General features: G+C 59.6%; 3 protein-coding genes across 3 annotated transcripts; 1 reads left to right on the top strand and 2 right to left on the bottom strand.

Moving 5' to 3' along the window:
* Positions 1–2288: 2288 nt before the first annotated feature.
* Positions 2289–3589, top strand: LOC125331552 (histone H1.10). Its single transcript, XM_048315700.1, has one exon. The coding sequence runs from the start codon at positions 2492–2494 to the stop codon at positions 3146–3148; it is 657 nt and encodes a 218-aa protein (XP_048171657.1). The 5' UTR covers positions 2289–2491; the 3' UTR covers positions 3149–3589.
* A 3061-nt stretch (positions 3590–6650) lies between these two features.
* LOC125331553 (histone H2A type 2-B) lies at positions 6651–9059 on the bottom strand. Its single transcript, XM_048315701.1, has 2 exons — positions 9018–9059; positions 6651–8946 (listed from the first exon to the last, which is right to left on the bottom strand). Exon 2 carries the CDS (start codon positions 8878–8880, stop codon positions 8500–8502), a length of 381 nt encoding a protein of 126 aa, XP_048171658.1. The 5' UTR covers positions 8881–8946; positions 9018–9059; the 3' UTR covers positions 6651–8499.
* A 1545-nt stretch (positions 9060–10604) lies between these two features.
* HMCES (5-hydroxymethylcytosine binding, ES cell specific) lies at positions 10605–16147 on the bottom strand. Its single transcript, XM_048315587.1, has 6 exons — positions 15923–16147; positions 13997–14140; positions 13534–13653; positions 12801–12961; positions 12158–12350; positions 10605–11753 (listed from the first exon to the last, which is right to left on the bottom strand). The coding sequence occupies exons 1-6, from the start codon at positions 16103–16105 to the stop codon at positions 11547–11549; spliced, it is 1008 nt and encodes a 335-aa protein (XP_048171544.1). The 5' UTR covers positions 16106–16147; the 3' UTR covers positions 10605–11546.
* Between the last annotated feature and the right edge of the window lie 47 nt (positions 16148–16194).

The following is a 16194-nucleotide window of genomic DNA, read 5'->3' on the forward strand; positions in this document are numbered from 1 at the left end:
CGCTGTAGATATGTATGTATGTATGTATGTATGTATGTGTGTGTGTGTGTATGTATGTGTGTGAACAAGGCTCCTGTCTGTGTCCATGTAAGTGTGGATGTTCATGTGGGGACAGAATGTTTGTGTGTTGGGGCTCTTTTTTCCCATTCTCTGTGTTTCTCTCTCTCTCACACACAAGCAGCCTCCCCCATACACTCTATTCACATACCTCCATACATTTCCACGTGTGTGTTCCATTCCCTGCCCTGTCTTTGGATGGGAGGGAGAGGAGCCCTCACTGACAGCCCTGGCTCTCTGTGGCGGGGGATTGGTGCCAGATCCCTCTGCTGCTCCCAGCCACACAGCCGGGGTGAGATCAGTGCACTCACTGCCCAGCCCTGCTCACACATCCACCCACCCACCCACACATATTGTTCTTAAATTTTCATATTTGTAAATATTTGTAAAATATATAGCTAGGTCTTTATGTGTATGCATGCACTTACATTTATTGTAAATTTACATGTAGTTATTACATTAAATAACAACTATTAGATATCACACATCTGTAACAGACACGTAGCATACATACCAACCCCAATCTACAGACGGCTTAGCTGCAAGCTTCCATCGGGCTACAGCCTTACATTTACACGGGAACAGGTGTGTGTTTGCATGTTACACACACGTACACACCATACCCCCCCCCCGCCCGGTGACAGCCGTGCAGGCGGTGGGTGCCGTGTCCCAGGGGTGGGTATTCGATGCTCCCGAAGCTCCGAGAGGCTCCCGATGGGGGATCCCGCGGCCGCTCCCCTGCTGCTGGGACTGCGTCCCCTCTTCGTGCCCGAGCGCCTCGCAGCCCCCAGAGGCTGGGCACAACTCATCACAGGGGTGCCTGAGCACGGCTGGGGGGGCAGTACCCCGCTGTTCTGGGGGGGCTGTCTCCTCGGGGTGGGGGAGCAGAGGGCAGGACAGGCCACCGCGCTGCGAAGTGGGGACACACACGGGGCTGGGCAGGATCCTGCTGCCCAGGGACCCCGAACACGGCGGGCAGTCGGGGCTCGTCCCCTCCGGCGGCGGGGGCTGGGGCGAGGGAAATGGCGGAGAGAGTCGGGGGATGGGGAGAGGGGGAGGAGGAGGAGGAAGGGGAGGCGGCGGGGCTGTGCGGGCTCGGCGTGCGTGGGCAGGGGGCGGGGTGCGACAGTGTGTGTGGGTGTGACCGTGTGTGTGTTCATGTATGTGCGTGTGTATGTAGGCGTGTGTGCACTGGTGTGTGTGTGCATGTGCAGGGGGGTGCGCACACCCGGGCACACCCCCTGCCTGTGCCCCGCGTCCCAGCACACGCGTGTGCCGGCTGCGGGGGCGCCCCGCGCACTCACACCCCCGGCCCACCCTCGGCGGGGGCACACGGATCCCACTCCCAGGGGGAGAGGGGCCCCTCCTGGCCCGGCCCCAGGGCTCGGCCAGGGAGGCGTCGTGCACTCACTTCCCCCCTCCCCCTCAGCCGCGTTCCCCCGGTGGGATTTAGGGGGATGGGGTGAAGTGGGGGCGTTCAGAGCACCGCTGCTGCCCCCCCCCCAGCCCACACAGAGCTGCGCCCGCAGCGGGGCTCGATCCCCCCGCCCCGCTACCACGGCACGCAGAGGCTGCGGGGGTAACCACGCTTCACACATTCCCCCCACACCCACGGCACTGAGCCAGGTCAGGAGGCTTCCCGGCCCCTCCCAAGCCCTACCCCGGCCCCGCCGCGCTTTCCGCAACCTCCGCTGCGGGGCGATGGCCGCCGGGGGGGGGGGGGGGGGGTCACACCGGACACACAGGGCTCCCCCGGGGGCCTCCTCCCGTTGGCCACGGAGGTGAGAGTCGATGGGGGGACGGCCCCAGTCGCCGGGGCGGGGACCCCCGGCCTCGGCGCGGCGTCTCCGCGCTGCTGCCGGCGGCCGCGGGAGGGCGTCGCCTGTGTTAGTTGCCTCCGGAGAACCCAGGGCCAGCGCCGCCGCCCCCGCCCCCCGCCCCCCGCCGCCTCCCCCTGCCCGCGGCGGCCCCTCTTGGGCGGCGGGCGACGGCGACGGCGACGGGCGGGGGGGCCGCGGTGAGGCCCCAGTCGTCGCCGCGCCGGGCGCCCCCCTCCTCGCTGCCGCCGCTGCGCCGGCCGCGCCCCCAAAATCTGGGCGGGGGTCGTCGGGCGGCGCGCGGCGGGGGGCGCGGGGGCGGCGGCGGGCCCGGGCCGGGGGGCGCGGAGCGGGCGCGGCGGCGCGGGGGGGCCCGGCGGCGGCGCGGGAGCCTCGCGAAGGAGCCCCAAGAAGCACAAGTTGGGGCTGGCGGAGGACCAGGCTGTTGTTGTTCTCAACGTGGTCCGCCCCGCGCCCATATAAAGGGCGGCGGCGGCGCCCGCCCCGGCAGAACGCGGACTGAGGGAAGCAGACGCAGCGCGCTCGCCGGGCCCCGCCACGCCGCCGCTGCCCCCGCCCGCCCCCGCTTCGGCCTGCGGCCCGCGACTGCCCGCACCATGTCGGTTGAGCTAGAAGAAGCCGATCTGCCCCTGACCGAGGCAGAGGAGGCGCCGCTCTCGCCGGAGAAGAAAGCAGCTGCTAAGAAGGCGAAAGGAGGCGGCGGCGCCTCGCTGTCGCCATCGAAGAAAAGGAAGAACAACAAGAAGAAGAACCAGCCGGGCAAATACAGTCAGTTAGTGGTGGAGACGATCCGCAAGCTGGGCGAGCGCAATGGCTCGTCGCTGGCCAAGATATACAACGAGGCTAAGAAGGTGGCCTGGTTCGACCAGCAGAACGGCAGGACTTACCTGAAGTACTCCATCAAGGCACTGGTACAGAACGACACGCTGCTCCAGGTCAAGGGCACCGGCGCCAACGGCTCCTTCAAGCTCAACAGGAAGAAGCTGGAAGGCGGCGGCGAGGGGGGCACGGGCAGCAGCGCCCACAAGTCCCACAAGAAGGCGACGGCCTCCTCGACCCGGCGGGCGGAGAAGCCGGCGGCCAAGAGCAAGAAACCCGAGAAGAAATCGCACAAGAAGGGAGCCAGCGGTGCGCCGGCGAAGAAGGACAAGGGCAAAGCCAAGAAGGCCACCAAGAAGGGAGCCGCGTCCCCCGGGGGCAAGAAAGTGAAGAAGTCGGCAAAGCCCAAGGCGCTCAAGAGCCGGAAGGCATGAGATCGGGGCGCTGGGAGCCTCCCGCCGCCCCCCGCACTGTGAGCCCCGCGGCACAGACTGCTCTGAGGACGGACCCCAGGGGACCCGCTTTGTCTTTGTGTTGCTGACTCGCCTCCGCAGCCGCCGCCGTGCGCGGTGAGCGGGGCTGCGGCTGCCCCAGCCCCCCTTCCCCTGCTCTGTCGCCTTATTTTTTTCCACCCCCTTTCCCCCCCCCCCCCCCCCCCCCATCCCACTCCGCGGCTTTTCCCCGATCGCGCCCTTTTGTTTTCGGCCGTGCCCCTCCCCGCCTGTAGACGGTTCCCGTCCCCCACCCCCTCCCGCGTCCCCCCGGTTCTTCGCAGGGATTTTTCCCGCCCGGTTTCCATAGCAGCCATTTTGCGGCGGGGCCCCCCCCGCGCCACGTGGGCCGGCCCCGCTCCCGCCGCCCGCGCGCGCCCCGCCCCTCCCGCCGCGCGCCCCGTGCCTGCCCGCGGCCGCACCGAAGGGCCACGGCGCCCCCTGGCGGCCCGCGGCCCCGCCGCCATGGCAACGGCCCGGCGCGCGGGAATGGCCGCCCCCTGGCGGCCGCCGGCCGCACCTGCAATGGCCTTTAATGTTTTTTTATGGGTCTGGGGGTGGGTAGGTTGGGGAGGGTTTGGGTTAGTGGGGTCTTTTTTTGGGTTCATTTTTTTTTTTTCCTTTTCATTTATCGTCGTTTCAAATAAATTGGTATAAAATGCCGCTGCCGTGTGCTCCCTGCAGCTGTCGGGGAACGGGCGGGGATGGGGCTGGTCCCAGCAGGGCAGTGGGGCTTCCGCGCTGGCCGGGATCGTCGGGGTGATGATGCCCAGAGCCCACATCCTCCTCCGAGTGGAGAACAGGAGCAGAGGAAGGAGGGTCCCTCGCCATGGAGGCAAGGGAGGAGCGCGATCCTTGCGCAGCTGCGCTCGGCTGAGCTCCTTGAGCAGTGGGGGGGGGGCCCCGGCGGACACGGCAGCACAGACCCCTGCCCCAGTCGGCATCGACTCCACCACAGGGGCAGCTCCCAGGGCGCACCCCCGCCGCCCCTCCGGCCCGGAGCATCCCTCATCACCCGAGCCGAGTTCCTGCAGGCGGGAGCGGCAGCGGGGGGAGCCGCGGAGCCCCCCCGGCTCTGTCTATTTATAGCGCACCCGGCGAGGTTGCGTAAATCCCGACGGGGATCTGGGCCATCTTGTTCTGCCTGCTGCGGGAGGGAGCACGGGACGAGGGATGAGCTCCGGCTCATCGCCCTCCGTGCCCCGGGGACCCGGGGCTGCAGGAGAGAGAGGGGACAAGATCCGGCCCCCGGCTCCCTGCAGCGGGGACGGGAAGCGGGGCACGGAGGGCAGGAGGAGGTGGAGGTGCACGGTACCTCCCAGGCCGGCTCTGGGTAAGGCCGTGGCAGCGCTGCCATCACCCCAACTCTCAGCCCCACACCAGGGCCCTGCCCCACTGCTTCCGCAAGCCAGAGAGAGTTTCAGGCAGGAGCAGCGCCTGAGAGCTGCTCCAGCCCTGGCGAGCTGCTGTGCTGGAGCATCAACATGCTCTCCCGTGCCTCGGGAACACAGCATGGATCAGGCCCATATGCAACATCCCCAGGAGGAGGTGACAGGGACAGCAGCCAGTGATGCCTAGGGACTGCCACACCAGGCCATGGCAGGGCCTTTCAGCACTCCTGGGAAAGGATCAGGCCCTTCAGGCTCAGGCCCAGGCCTCGGGCAGCTGCTTGATTCCCTTTGTCCCTTGGAGAACAAGCAGGGAGAAGGGAAGCAAGTTTTACTCCCTGAAGAAAGGTCCTTCTGCTACACCTGTAACCTCTCTAGGTAGATCAGCAGGCATATTCTCTGTGGGCAGGTAAGAGCAGAGGGAAGGCAGTGACCCCCCAGCTGCCCAGCACAGGGAAGGCAGCAGGGTGACACACTGTGCCAATCCAGCTGGAGCTGTCTTACCTCACAGGCTTAGCCTGCCAGGAGCCGTGATGCTGGAGCACCCCTGAGTGAGCTCCCATGGGTGCTGCCAACCGTGAGGGCCAGGCTCTGGAGAGAAACCCAAGCCCTGGGGACTTCCAAGAGCCAGTGACTCATCTCATCAAACTGCCAGCGCTGAGGGACACAGCTGGCAGAGGCTCTGCTGCACGTGGTGAGATGCACAGCAGCCTCCTGCAGCAGGCACCTTTCAGCTCTCAGTCTGTGCTCATCTCACCCTCAGGTACCCAAGAGGAGGCAAGGGAAGAATCCTGCAGCCTCCCAGCCCTCTCCCCTTAAGGGAAGCACAGACCAAGACACACCTTTCCAGGCTCACTTGACCTCTGGGGAAGGCTCTACTCAGCCAAGTCCTTCACATTTTATGAGCTCAGCTGCTCTGGTGCTATGAAGCATTCCGAAGAGCCAGGACCAGTAACACCCCTCCAGAAAGCGACACGACCCATCCCTGGAGCTGCAGGCTTGACAGTGACCACATTTATTCCAGCTTTATAATAAAGACCAAGACTTTCAAATCTCCTGGTCACAACAATGTTCAGCTGTGAAGTTCATGAGGTGATAAAGGCCAAGCACTTCAGCAATGCTTGCTGTGACAGACAGGATTTCCTTCGGTCTGGCTTGCAACATCCCAGCTTTCCCAGCTGGTCCGTCACATGCCAGCAGAGGAAGTTCAGAACCCAGCTGGAGCTCAGTGTTGAGGGCACTACATGTGCCACCAGCACCCAGTCATAGCACCCTCAGCACTCCACCAGCCTCAGCAGAGCCACACAACATCCAGGGTGACTGCAGAGCCCCTGGGCAGTGCCCCCCCCCCACCAGTGCTTGTTGCTGCCCTGTGCTGGCAGCACAGTTGGCAGGGCAGCAGGTGACACTGCCCTACAGGGACCAGCCCAGCACCCCCAGCCCGGACCCACACTACAGCCCTGCACAGACCAACCACACCCAACCCTAACACCACTGGGAGTCATCCAAGCTTCCCACAACCCTTCCTCCCTAAAAACCAAGCAGAGTGCAATGCTGGTTTGTAGAGTAGCCTCCAGGACAGCCATCTGGGAATGTCCAACAAAGGAGAGGGTGTGAGAGTAACAAACAGCCTTGCATCTCCAAGTTCCTTCCTTCTCTTCAAGATCACCTTTTCTCATCTCTGCCTACCTGCCTGCAAGGGCACTCAAAGGGTCCTGGAGCAGCCCACGGGGCATCTCCAGCACTGGGGGAGGGTCCTGGGTCCAGCCTCACTCCTCCTCCACTGCACCTAGCCAGGAGCAGCTGAAGCTTCCTGGCACTCATGACAGAGCAAGCAGGCAATGTGGCATTCCCATAGCAGAGAAAAGAGCCAGACAACAGTATTATCTGCTCCCAGGGTAGGAAAAGACTCTCTGTCTGAGCAAAGGGTAAACACACAGTCTAGCAGTGGTCCTGTCTGGTGTTTTACTAGTCCTTCCCCTTGGAGAACACAGAGCCCAGACACCAGAGAGCCTGCCAGATTCCGTGGGTTTGATGAGGTGACAACACACAGCACATTTAAGAGCATTCAACAGGGAACCAGTTTAATCAGATATCAGGTTTGCACCATTCTTTTCAGTATCACAAGTACTGCATTTTTCTAAGAAATACAAGCACTCTCAGGTTTACAGAATGCTGGTCCTGGAGAAAACAAGAGGAAGAGAACAAGACACTAGGATACAGACACATTGACCACCACACTGGGCAGCAGAAAGGAAACTGCTCATCCCCCCCTCGCTGATGGTAACAGTCCCTTTGCAGGAGGCAGAGAGATCCCAGGGGATCTGTGCTGCTGCAGTGGGGCTGTGCCCTGCTGCCCCCACCCACCGAGGTCAGGATACCCCAGCAGAACCATGGGACACCTCCACGCCCCCATCAGCACGACACCAATGAACACACCGCTCCCACGTGCCAGAGTGAAAAACCCCTGCATAAAGCCAGCTGACAAGCATCCAGATTCATCTACTCTAGGTAACATTAAACTCAGAGCCAGGGTAAGTTACTTCATCCACAAGATTAACAGCTGATTCAATAGGTTGAACACATGCTACTTACAGCACATAAATAGAAGATGCTCTTTTTTACTTAAAAAACATGTGATGAAGGTCTAGGTCCGATTGCCTCGACACTGCCGCATGCACACGACTATTGGCCTCACAGAAGCGGCTGCGCTGGGCAGCAGGAAAGCTGTCTCTGCATCAGCTATTCCAGGGGTCACGGGACAGCTATCCTGCCCCCATGCTCGACACTAGCCACACAGCCAGGAAATAAACATGGCACTAGCCAGGAGTGCACTTCAATACAAACTCTAGTGGTTTTCAAAAGAAATATTAATCCATAAAGGGTTACAGTTAACAGATATCATCATCACTTTATTTCTCAGAGCCAGAAATAGTGCTGAACAAACAAACAACAACAAAAAGGAGACACAGTATGTCATTTCCAGAAGTGAAACCAGGGTACAGGGTAGCTCTCAGCGAGACGAAGGGCTTCTGCAGCTGGGAGAGGAGGGGAGCCATGGCAGAAGATGGCAGCTCCCGCTCCCGGCGGGCGCCTGACCTTGCGACGCTCTCCGAGGGGATTTGTCACCGCAGCCTCCACCCCACCCCGCTACCAGGGCCCACAGCATGTGGGAACACCGAGTACCCCAGCACCCACCGAGCCAGGGAGCTGCGAGGAGGTGACTTTACAGGGAAGTACCCAAAAATAGAGACCTTAAAATAAATAGGACCAAAGCTTCTTTACAGTAGGCAATGCACTAGTTTTACCATGAACAAAACTAAGACTAACAGCCACTTCTTGCCAATGGAGAAACTTTTCCTCCTCTTCACATATTCCAGCCCCCTGCCCTCGCAGCTGCAGTGCGGCCGGGATGGCATTGCTGAGGATGGAGGCGGGGGCACGGCAGCAGCGAGTACACGCCAGGGCGAGCAGGGCCAGCTGGGGGGGCCCTGCACAGTCCCAGGGCTGGCGGAGGGGAGAGGCAGCTGGGGGTGCCTGTGTCCATTCCTGTGCCAACTACAACAATCCTCAGCAGCTACCAGCAGCTCTGCACTGTGACCTAACCACACGGCTCCAGATGTCACCACCGCAAACAGCTGTGATCCAGCTGCCTCCTCCAAAACCACTTCTTCCAGAGGGAAGAGAGGCAGAGTAGGGGCACAAGCAGGGCCTGACCTCACCCATGCTCGCCCAGCACCCTGCCGCAGCCCAGGCCAGGGGGGCTAGTGAAGAGCTGGTGGGGTGCTGCCAGGGCTCACCAGCCAGCCCGGGCTGAGAGGCAGGACGGGGAACCCCAGCCACGTTGAGAGGAGAGGTGAGGCAGTGGTGAGAAGGGAGCTGGGGGCAGGGGACGGGGGGCAGCGCTCACTTCTTGGAGCTCTGCGTCTTCTTGGGCAGCAGCACGGCCTGGATGTTGGGCAGGACGCCGCCCTGGGCGATGGTCACGCCGCCCAGCAGCTTGTTGAGCTCCTCGTCGTTGCGGATGGCGAGCTGCAGGTGCCGCGGGATGATGCGCGTCTTCTTGTTGTCGCGAGCCGCGTTGCCCGCCAGCTCCAGGATCTCAGCCGACAGGTACTCCAGCACGGCCGCCAGGTACACCGGCGCCCCGGCGCCCACCCGCTCCGCGTAGTTACCCTTCCGCAGCAGCCGATGCACCCGCCCCACGGGGAACTGCAGCCCGGCCCGCGACGAGCGCGACTTGGCCTTGGCCCGCGCCTTTCCGCCGGACTTCCCCCGGCCCGACATGGCCGGCAGGCAGCGGCCCCTCGCCCCCGCCTCTCAAGTAGCGCCGCACACAGAGGGTCCCGGCGCCTGCGGGGAGACAAACGCCGTTACACCGCGCGGGGGCCGCGCCGTCCCCGCCCGCGCCGCGCCGCCCTTACCCGCAGGAGCCGCCGCCGCCGCTCCGCCCTGCGCGCCTCCCGCCGCCGCACTGCCCGCGCTGCCGCCGCCGCGCCGCGGATATCGCTGCCCGCCCGCCGCACGCCTCGTCCCATTGGCTGCCTCCGCTGCCGCCGCGGCGCTGATTGGTCACCGTGCCGATCCCTGATTTGCATAGGGCTCGCAGCGCCCCGGCTGCGCCGCGGGCCGGCGCCCAGGGCGGGCGGTGACGCGGCCCTGCCCGCGCTCCGGCCGGTCCCGGCTCCCGCCGGCGCTGCCCGCGCCCCGGGAGCTGCTTCGTGGCTGCGTCGGGCCGAGGATGTAGGGAGAGGGGGGGTTGGCCGAAGGCCCCGTGGGTGTCCCGGCAGCACTGTGCCCGTTTGTGCCTTGCCCGAATGGCCCCGTCCTCGGCCAGCGGGATGTCTCTCCTGAGAGGATACCAAAGTCTGCGGGCCAGGGCGACGCTATGGGGGAAAGATCCCCCGACAGGGAGGGCAACCCGCAGCAAGTACTACCGTCCCTTGTCCCCTCACGTATCAAAGGGGAAAGTTTCTCCCAAATCAGTTTCTGTGGACAGGCCAGGTTGATTGGGGTCATCTCCACACCAGGTTAGAGCAAGGGCCTCAAACAACCTTGGGCAAGCAGCCAGACACCAGTTTAAAGGTGATGTAGCTCAGCAATAACACCTCCTCAGTAAACACTCAGTCTAGGGTTTTTGGGGTTTTTTTGGCGATGCTGCTGCTGGTGCTCACAGTCTGGAGGGAGATAACCTGTACCCTGTGCCTTTGCATTGCCCCTGCATCCCCAGGGGAAGGATTATGTTCTCCAGAGCAGGGAAAGTTGAGCATAACCCCACTCGTGCTCAGCATCTTCACGCCCTCCACAGCAACTGGAGACCTGAAATGAATTTGAGATGAGCTGGTGACCTTTAGAAAAGCCTGGTCTGCAGTCAGCACTGACTAGGCTGGGGCAGCTGAGCAGCACATCCTGGAACAGTGATGGGCAGGCAGGGAGAGAAACCGCCTCCTGTGGCTCCTGCAAGGACCATCAAGGTGACAGTGCCAGCAGCCAAAAATCTCTTCTGCCAGGAGCTGCTACCACAGTGATTCTCTTGCCTCAAGTCATGGTGACAGCAATGAGGAGCCAGCTAGCAACAGGCTTTCTGGATAGAAATCCTAATCCCACCCGTTTCCCATAAGCCAGGAAACCTGGGCTCAGCTGCCTCTGTAGCACGAGAGGGATTCAGAGGCAGATTTCACTCCAAGAGCACTTGGGTCTCCCCAGGTGTCCATCCTGTGGCTCCTGCCCTGGCTCTGCTGTCCCTCCCCAGGGACAAGCCTCAGCTACAGCCACCCCTGCAGCTCCCCAGGGACAGACAATTCTAGAGGAGCCCCAGAATCAATCCCCAGGGAGTATTTACCACTGGCAAATGGAAATGCTCCAGCAACACGGCCTTGCCCATACCCTCAGACCTCAGCAGTGGGTAGGCGGTCTCCTCCTCAGCAGATGACAGGAGGTACAAGCTCTGTCTGCAAAGCAGGACTGGGGCTGCAGTGGGGGAACACAGACGCGCACATGGACAAGGGCACGGCGCAGCCAGCCAGTGAAGCCCATTTTATTGCTTCCAACACAAAGAAAGTACTGATTTCTAGCAAAGATTTCACCGTGTAAGGCTTTTGGTCTGTAACATCTGGCTCTGTTTACAAAATCCCTGACCTCAAAAACAACAGCCCTATGTTGCTCTGGAATGGCACTTCGGTTATCTGGGCTTTAATGACTGACCTTTTCGAATAAGGCAGAGTGCATCCCTCCCCCGATCAAGGAAATCCTCTCTAAGTCTTCAGATCCCATTAACAAAATGATTGTACAAACAACGTGACAGACATACTGTTCCACCCTGCTGCCTGCAGGGAAACCCAAGCAAAGTCCAGCTCCTCCCAGGAGCCATTTGAACATCTCCCTGTTTAAGAGCTATGAATGCATGTAGCAATGCTGGTGCAGAGCACAGTGGATCTGGCAGATCTTCCCAGCCTGGGGTTTCCTCATAATACTTACTGCTTGTTCCTCTGTACTGCAGCCATCTTTTGAGGGCAAGAGTATTGGAAAGGAATTTGCACAGAATCAGTGTGGAATTAAGGGGAAAAGAGGTATCAGTTTAACACCAAAAAAAACGGAAGAGAAAACCAAACAGAAGGAGACATGAACATTGTCAGGAGGCAGAAGCTGTTCCTCCCTGGCAGGCTGAGATTCTTCTCAGGGCTTTATCTTCATTTGGCATGACTGGCAGAGAGGGGGGCCAATAGGTTATATTCACTCCTGTCTGCACAACACAAAGCCAAAATCTTTACAGACAAACATCAACCTTTAACAAAACACAAAGAAGAGAGACAACAACCTAGAGCAGCAGATCAACACCTGAGAGGCTTGGATGATCTCAACAACAGTCTGCAAAGCCTTCCTAAAAATACCATTTCTCACTCTGCTGAGGAAAATCAGGGGTAAAAGGGATGGCCAGCCATCCCAGCTGGTGCCTAAGCCTTGCGCTTCTTCGCAGCTGGCTGTCCCTGCTTCCCCAGCCACTGCTGCAGGACATCTGCGCTGGTTTTCTTGGGCGAAGGGCTGTGGATGAACTGACTTGTCCACTTGGGCAAATCGTTTTCTTTCTTCTGGGGAGAGCCCTCTTGGGAGCTTTTTAACCAGCCCAGCATCACTTTGTTGCTTGGGGTGGCTTTAACCTCCTGGAGAGACAAAAGACAGTGTGTGAGAAGTCAGAAGCACAGTGAGAGCAGGGCAGCCAGCCGGCTCCGAGAGCTGGTCCAGAGCGGGATGTGGAGGCTGGAGCAATGTGCAATCAGGCACATCTGTGGGAGGTTCCCCAGACTGCTGGGAACAGGCTTGTTCCAAGACCCATTTCACATGGAATTTGCCTCATTTGGCAACAAAATCCTGGCATGGGCTGACGGTTTATTTCTGGAAGCAGAGGGAAGGGAATCTGTCCAGGGCTCAGCACTCCAGCATCAAGCATGGGCATGCCCTGCAGACATTGCCTATTGCCACCCCCCCGAAACCTGGCAGCTCTGACCCGCCTCAGGGACATCATCGTGGCTGAGCTCCCCCTCACCAAGCCCCTACCAGCACCCACCTTCTTGGCTCCCAGCTCGATGGGTGCAACACACTCGGGTGCGTTGTTGCGGATGTTGTTGACAAAGGTGGACACTGGGTGGAAAACAATGTTCTCCGTGGGCTGGATGAGTTTAACAGCTTCTTGGGTTGGCACTTCAGCAAAGTCCAGCCATTTCCTGATGGCTTCATCCCCATCCAGGATGGCTGGCATCCTAAGGGTTAAGACAGACAGGAGCCAAAGCTCAGCACCAATATGGCAGAGTGTGGTGGCAAAAGCCAGACTTGTAAGCTAGCAAGGAGCTGGCAGCTTGGGGAAAACAGGGAAAACTGAAGCAGCAGGATGCTCTTCCACAAGGCAGTGTGCATTCACTTCACCCAGGTAGCTGATTTGCTGGAAGAGGCAGACGGGTCAGGCAGGGAGACCAATTCCAGAAAGTGATCCAATTCCAACTGCCACCCATGGGGGCACAAAGATGGTGATTTATGGAAAGGGCACGAGCTGGTGACCAGAAATGAGTCAGTAATGTTGTAGCACTTTTCTCTGAGAGCAGGAGGAGGAGGCTGCACTCTGTGCCTGTGAGCTGCCAGGCTGGTGTCTAATGGTGCAGTTCTCCTCCCTCATCCCCCTCCACCCTGCAACCCCCTTGCCTGCTCTCACTTGCCTGTGATGGATGAAGCTCACATCCTTGGAGGCATCCACGGTGATGATGGTGTAAGTGTACAGCATTTCTCCTCCTGATGGTGGCTCCCAGCAGTCAAAAATCCCAGCCATAGTGAGCAACCTCCATCCTTTCCATTCCTCATCTCCCTCTGTCTCCTTGTCCTGCAGGAGAGAGGCCCCATTGTCCTGGTCAGTGCTGGCCCATGCACAGCCAAAGCAGCACAGATTTGCCAGTGCTGAGGCAGGTCAGTGACTCAGATCTAAGTCACAAACAGAACTACTCTTGAAGCTTTCCAGGAGTCTTTCTACTGATTTGAGGTAACTCCAGGAGAGGTACCAGACCCTCACCTTCTCACAGGCAAGCCAGTGCTTTCCCCCCCTTCTGAACATCCCAGCCGCTGGTTCAGCCAAAGGAAAGAGGTAGTGAAACTCCCAGCCCAGTCCCCTGTGAGCCACATTGCCCACCCATGCAAATATCCGGCACGTGGGGAGCAGTGACTGTGACAGCGGGGACGCTGTGTCACCTTTTACAGCCTGGAGACCGCTGCGGTGGGGACTGCCAGCCGCAGAGGGATGACAGAGTGCCGAGCCCAGTGCAGAACGCAGCCCTACTGGGAAACAGACTCCTAGAAATGGGCACAGCGGGAGGGAAGTGGGCTGCTCCCCAGGCAGCTGGATGGAGCAGAGGCCCAGAGCTGGGTGCAAGTGCTCAGACACAGTGAGGGACTCCCTACCATGGCGTCCTTGGTCTGGGGGAAGTAAATGAAATAGGGTTGCTTCCCCCCACTCTGCTGCTGCCACTCGTAGAAGCCATCTGCCAGGACCACGCAGCGCTTGCCCTTGAGGAGAGCACCCTGAGGAGAGACAGCACAAGTGAGCAGTGAACAGCAGCCTCAGGCAGCCTGCAATGGAGAACAGGGCTCCTACGACCACCCGGCCCTCTCACTCCCTCCCAGGGCTTTCCTAAATTATCCCTGGGACGCACAAATGCCACCACTAGTGCTATGATGAGCTTTGCCAGTAACTGCCTTTTCAGTTCTTCTGTTTTAGTGAAACCCCCAGCTTTGCAGTACAGGGACTTGCTCCCCTGTGCAACAGCGAGTGGTGACCAGCACTCACACTCGGCAGATGTTTCAGCCCTGGTTTTGCCAACTATAACATTTCTTCAAGCAGGACACAAAGGTGGCAGCAGCTCACCTTGTAGGAGGACTTGCTCAGCATGGTATCGCTGCGGCAGTTGGAGGTGTTGAACTGCAGTTTGGAGGGGTTGTCCTGTTTAAACCAGGACGGCACCAGGCCCCAGCGCATGTCCATGAGAACCCGCTCAGAGGAGTCGGCATCCTTTCAAATGAGACACAGAAACACCTCAGGTCAGAGCCACGTCACAGAGACCACAAGCATCCCCACAGCTTGAGAGAGGGGCTTTGGGAAGTCCTGTGGATGTGGCCTTTCCTCCTAAAAGAGCAAATCTGGCCAGCATCTCTGCCAAGAGACAAGCTGGGGCTCACTGCCCCTCCCTCACAAGCCATGCAGAAATAGCCACTAATTATAACCCTTTCAATATTCTTAACAGCCTTCCTGTAGAATTAATCTTCAGTAGAAGGCACATGAATATTTTGCAGGAATAAAGAACTGTCTCTGTGAGGCTCACCCAACAACTTTCTGGAAGAAATAACACAGGTTGTTTTTAGTGGAAATGGCTGGACACATGAACTCCTGAGCTCTTGAGTAAACAGCCATGTCAGGCTGGTGTCAAAGTCCTCAAAACCTCCCCTGGTGACACCAAACATCCCAAAGGGGTAAAAGCCTCACTTTCATTTTAATAATGTGATTTCTGCTGACCTGGTGCACTTTCACTGCTTGTGCTTTGCATATTACCTGCCTTTGGACAAAGGAAGCAGTTTGTGGCTTTCAATTCTCCCCCAGCTTGCTCTCACTTTCTGCCCACAGCCCTGGCAGCACCTCCTGGGCTGTTTGCTCCCAAAGGACTGCAGTAGATAGACACACACATACACCTACTATTGTGTGTATGCAGGGATGTGTATGTGCCCAGTTCTGCGCAGTCTTTTAGAGCCTCCCTCAGGGCAGGAGTGGCAAAAAGGGACACCCAACACCGCACCAGCATCCCAACAACTTGAACAGTGATGGACAACTAAGCAAGTGTCTGCCTGTGACCTGTACCACATTCCCTGCCCCATCAGCTCTATTGCCTACTCTCGGGGGCATGTGGGACTCCCAAAGCAGGAAAGGAGCGCACGAGGGATGCCTGATGGCATTGGCCACGGCCCTCCTGAGTGGTCCCACCTGATCACCTGTGCCAGTAACGGCTGCAAAGTGCAGGTGCCCCACCAGCTGGGGAGGGAGAGCAGAGCGGGTCCAGATCGGGGTGTTCCGATTGAGCACACCCCGTTTCACCCCGCTGAACGCCAAAGAGCAGCAGTTGGCCGGGCAGCCTTTCTGTGTGAAACCAAACGAGCAGCACCAACAGCCGTAGAGGTTGCCCAGGTTGTCCGGGGGAGGTCGGGTGAGGCTTAAATTAGCCGGGACAACGGTCAGCACAGGTGTACAGCTACTGTACCGCTCCGGAGTTGAGATTTTTAATTTTTTTCTCTCTCTACTCTCCCCTACTACCAACGTGACCTGGACACACGCCGCAGAATTATGAAATTTAAAAAAAAAAAAAAAAAAAAAAAAAAAAAAAAAAAAAAAAAAAAGCGCCTCAGGAAAGCCGATTAAAACCAGCAGAGCAATTACAGGCCTTTGGGAAAAAACTCTACCAAGGTTAAGCACTTATATACGCATTTTTGCAGAAAACATAAACACTGTGCTGGAAGCACGGTACCGATTCCTCTCCTCCTTCTGAACACGTAAATGTTAACAAGAAGCGACATTTTTGCAATTAGAAAATTCAATACCTGCCACGTACAGCAAAGCGAAACCAAACAAATCGCGGCCGCTCAGAGCGAGTCCCCCACCCCTCGGGAGGCACGGCCTCCTTCCCTCCGCTCCGATTTGAGCCGCAGGATGCCCAGCACCCGCCCCCCGCCGCAAATGGCCCCCGCCGGAGCCGGGATGCGGCCCTGCCGCCCGTGTGGCCGGTCCGCGAAGCCTGGGAGGAGGTACCTGGTGGAGGTGGCGGCGGGAGAGCAGCACGGGGCCGCTGGACTGCGGGCCCTTGTTGTAGGAGGGCTGGTACCGCTCCCCCCGCACCCACTCGGGCTGTCGGTGCCGGCCCCGGCGGTCGCGGTAGGCGCAGGCCCGGCGGAGGTTGTCGGCGCCCAGGGAGCAGGCGGTGCGCCCGCACATCCCGCCGGCTCTGCGGGGCACCGGGCGCCGCGCTCCGCTGCCGCCCGCCCGCGGGGAGGGGCTGCGGCCGGGGGCAGGGCCGGCCCGCG

The sequence above is a fragment of the Corvus hawaiiensis genome, chromosome 11 (genome assembly GCF_020740725.1).
Source record: "Corvus hawaiiensis isolate bCorHaw1 chromosome 11, bCorHaw1.pri.cur, whole genome shotgun sequence".
Taxonomy (NCBI): domain Eukaryota; kingdom Metazoa; phylum Chordata; class Aves; order Passeriformes; family Corvidae; genus Corvus; species Corvus hawaiiensis.

Coding starts and splice junctions, on each gene's coding strand:
- LOC125331552 (XM_048315700.1), top strand. CDS start 2,492: ATGTCGGTTGAGCTAGAAGAAGCCGATCTGCCCCTGACCGAGGCAGAG.
- LOC125331553 (XM_048315701.1), bottom strand. CDS start 8,880: ATGTCGGGCCGGGGGAAGTCCGGCGGAAAGGCGCGGGCCAAGGCCAAG.
- HMCES (XM_048315587.1), bottom strand. CDS start 16,105: ATGTGCGGGCGCACCGCCTGCTCCCTGGGCGCCGACAACCTCCGCCGG. Junction 14,141..15,922: donor CCCGCCGCCACCTCCACCAG/GTACCTCCTCCC, acceptor CTCATTTGAAAG/GATGCCGACTCCTCTGAGCG. Junction 12,351..12,800: donor GTGAGCTTCATCCATCACAG/GCAAGTGAGAGC, acceptor CTTAACCCTTAG/GATGCCAGCCATCCTGGATG.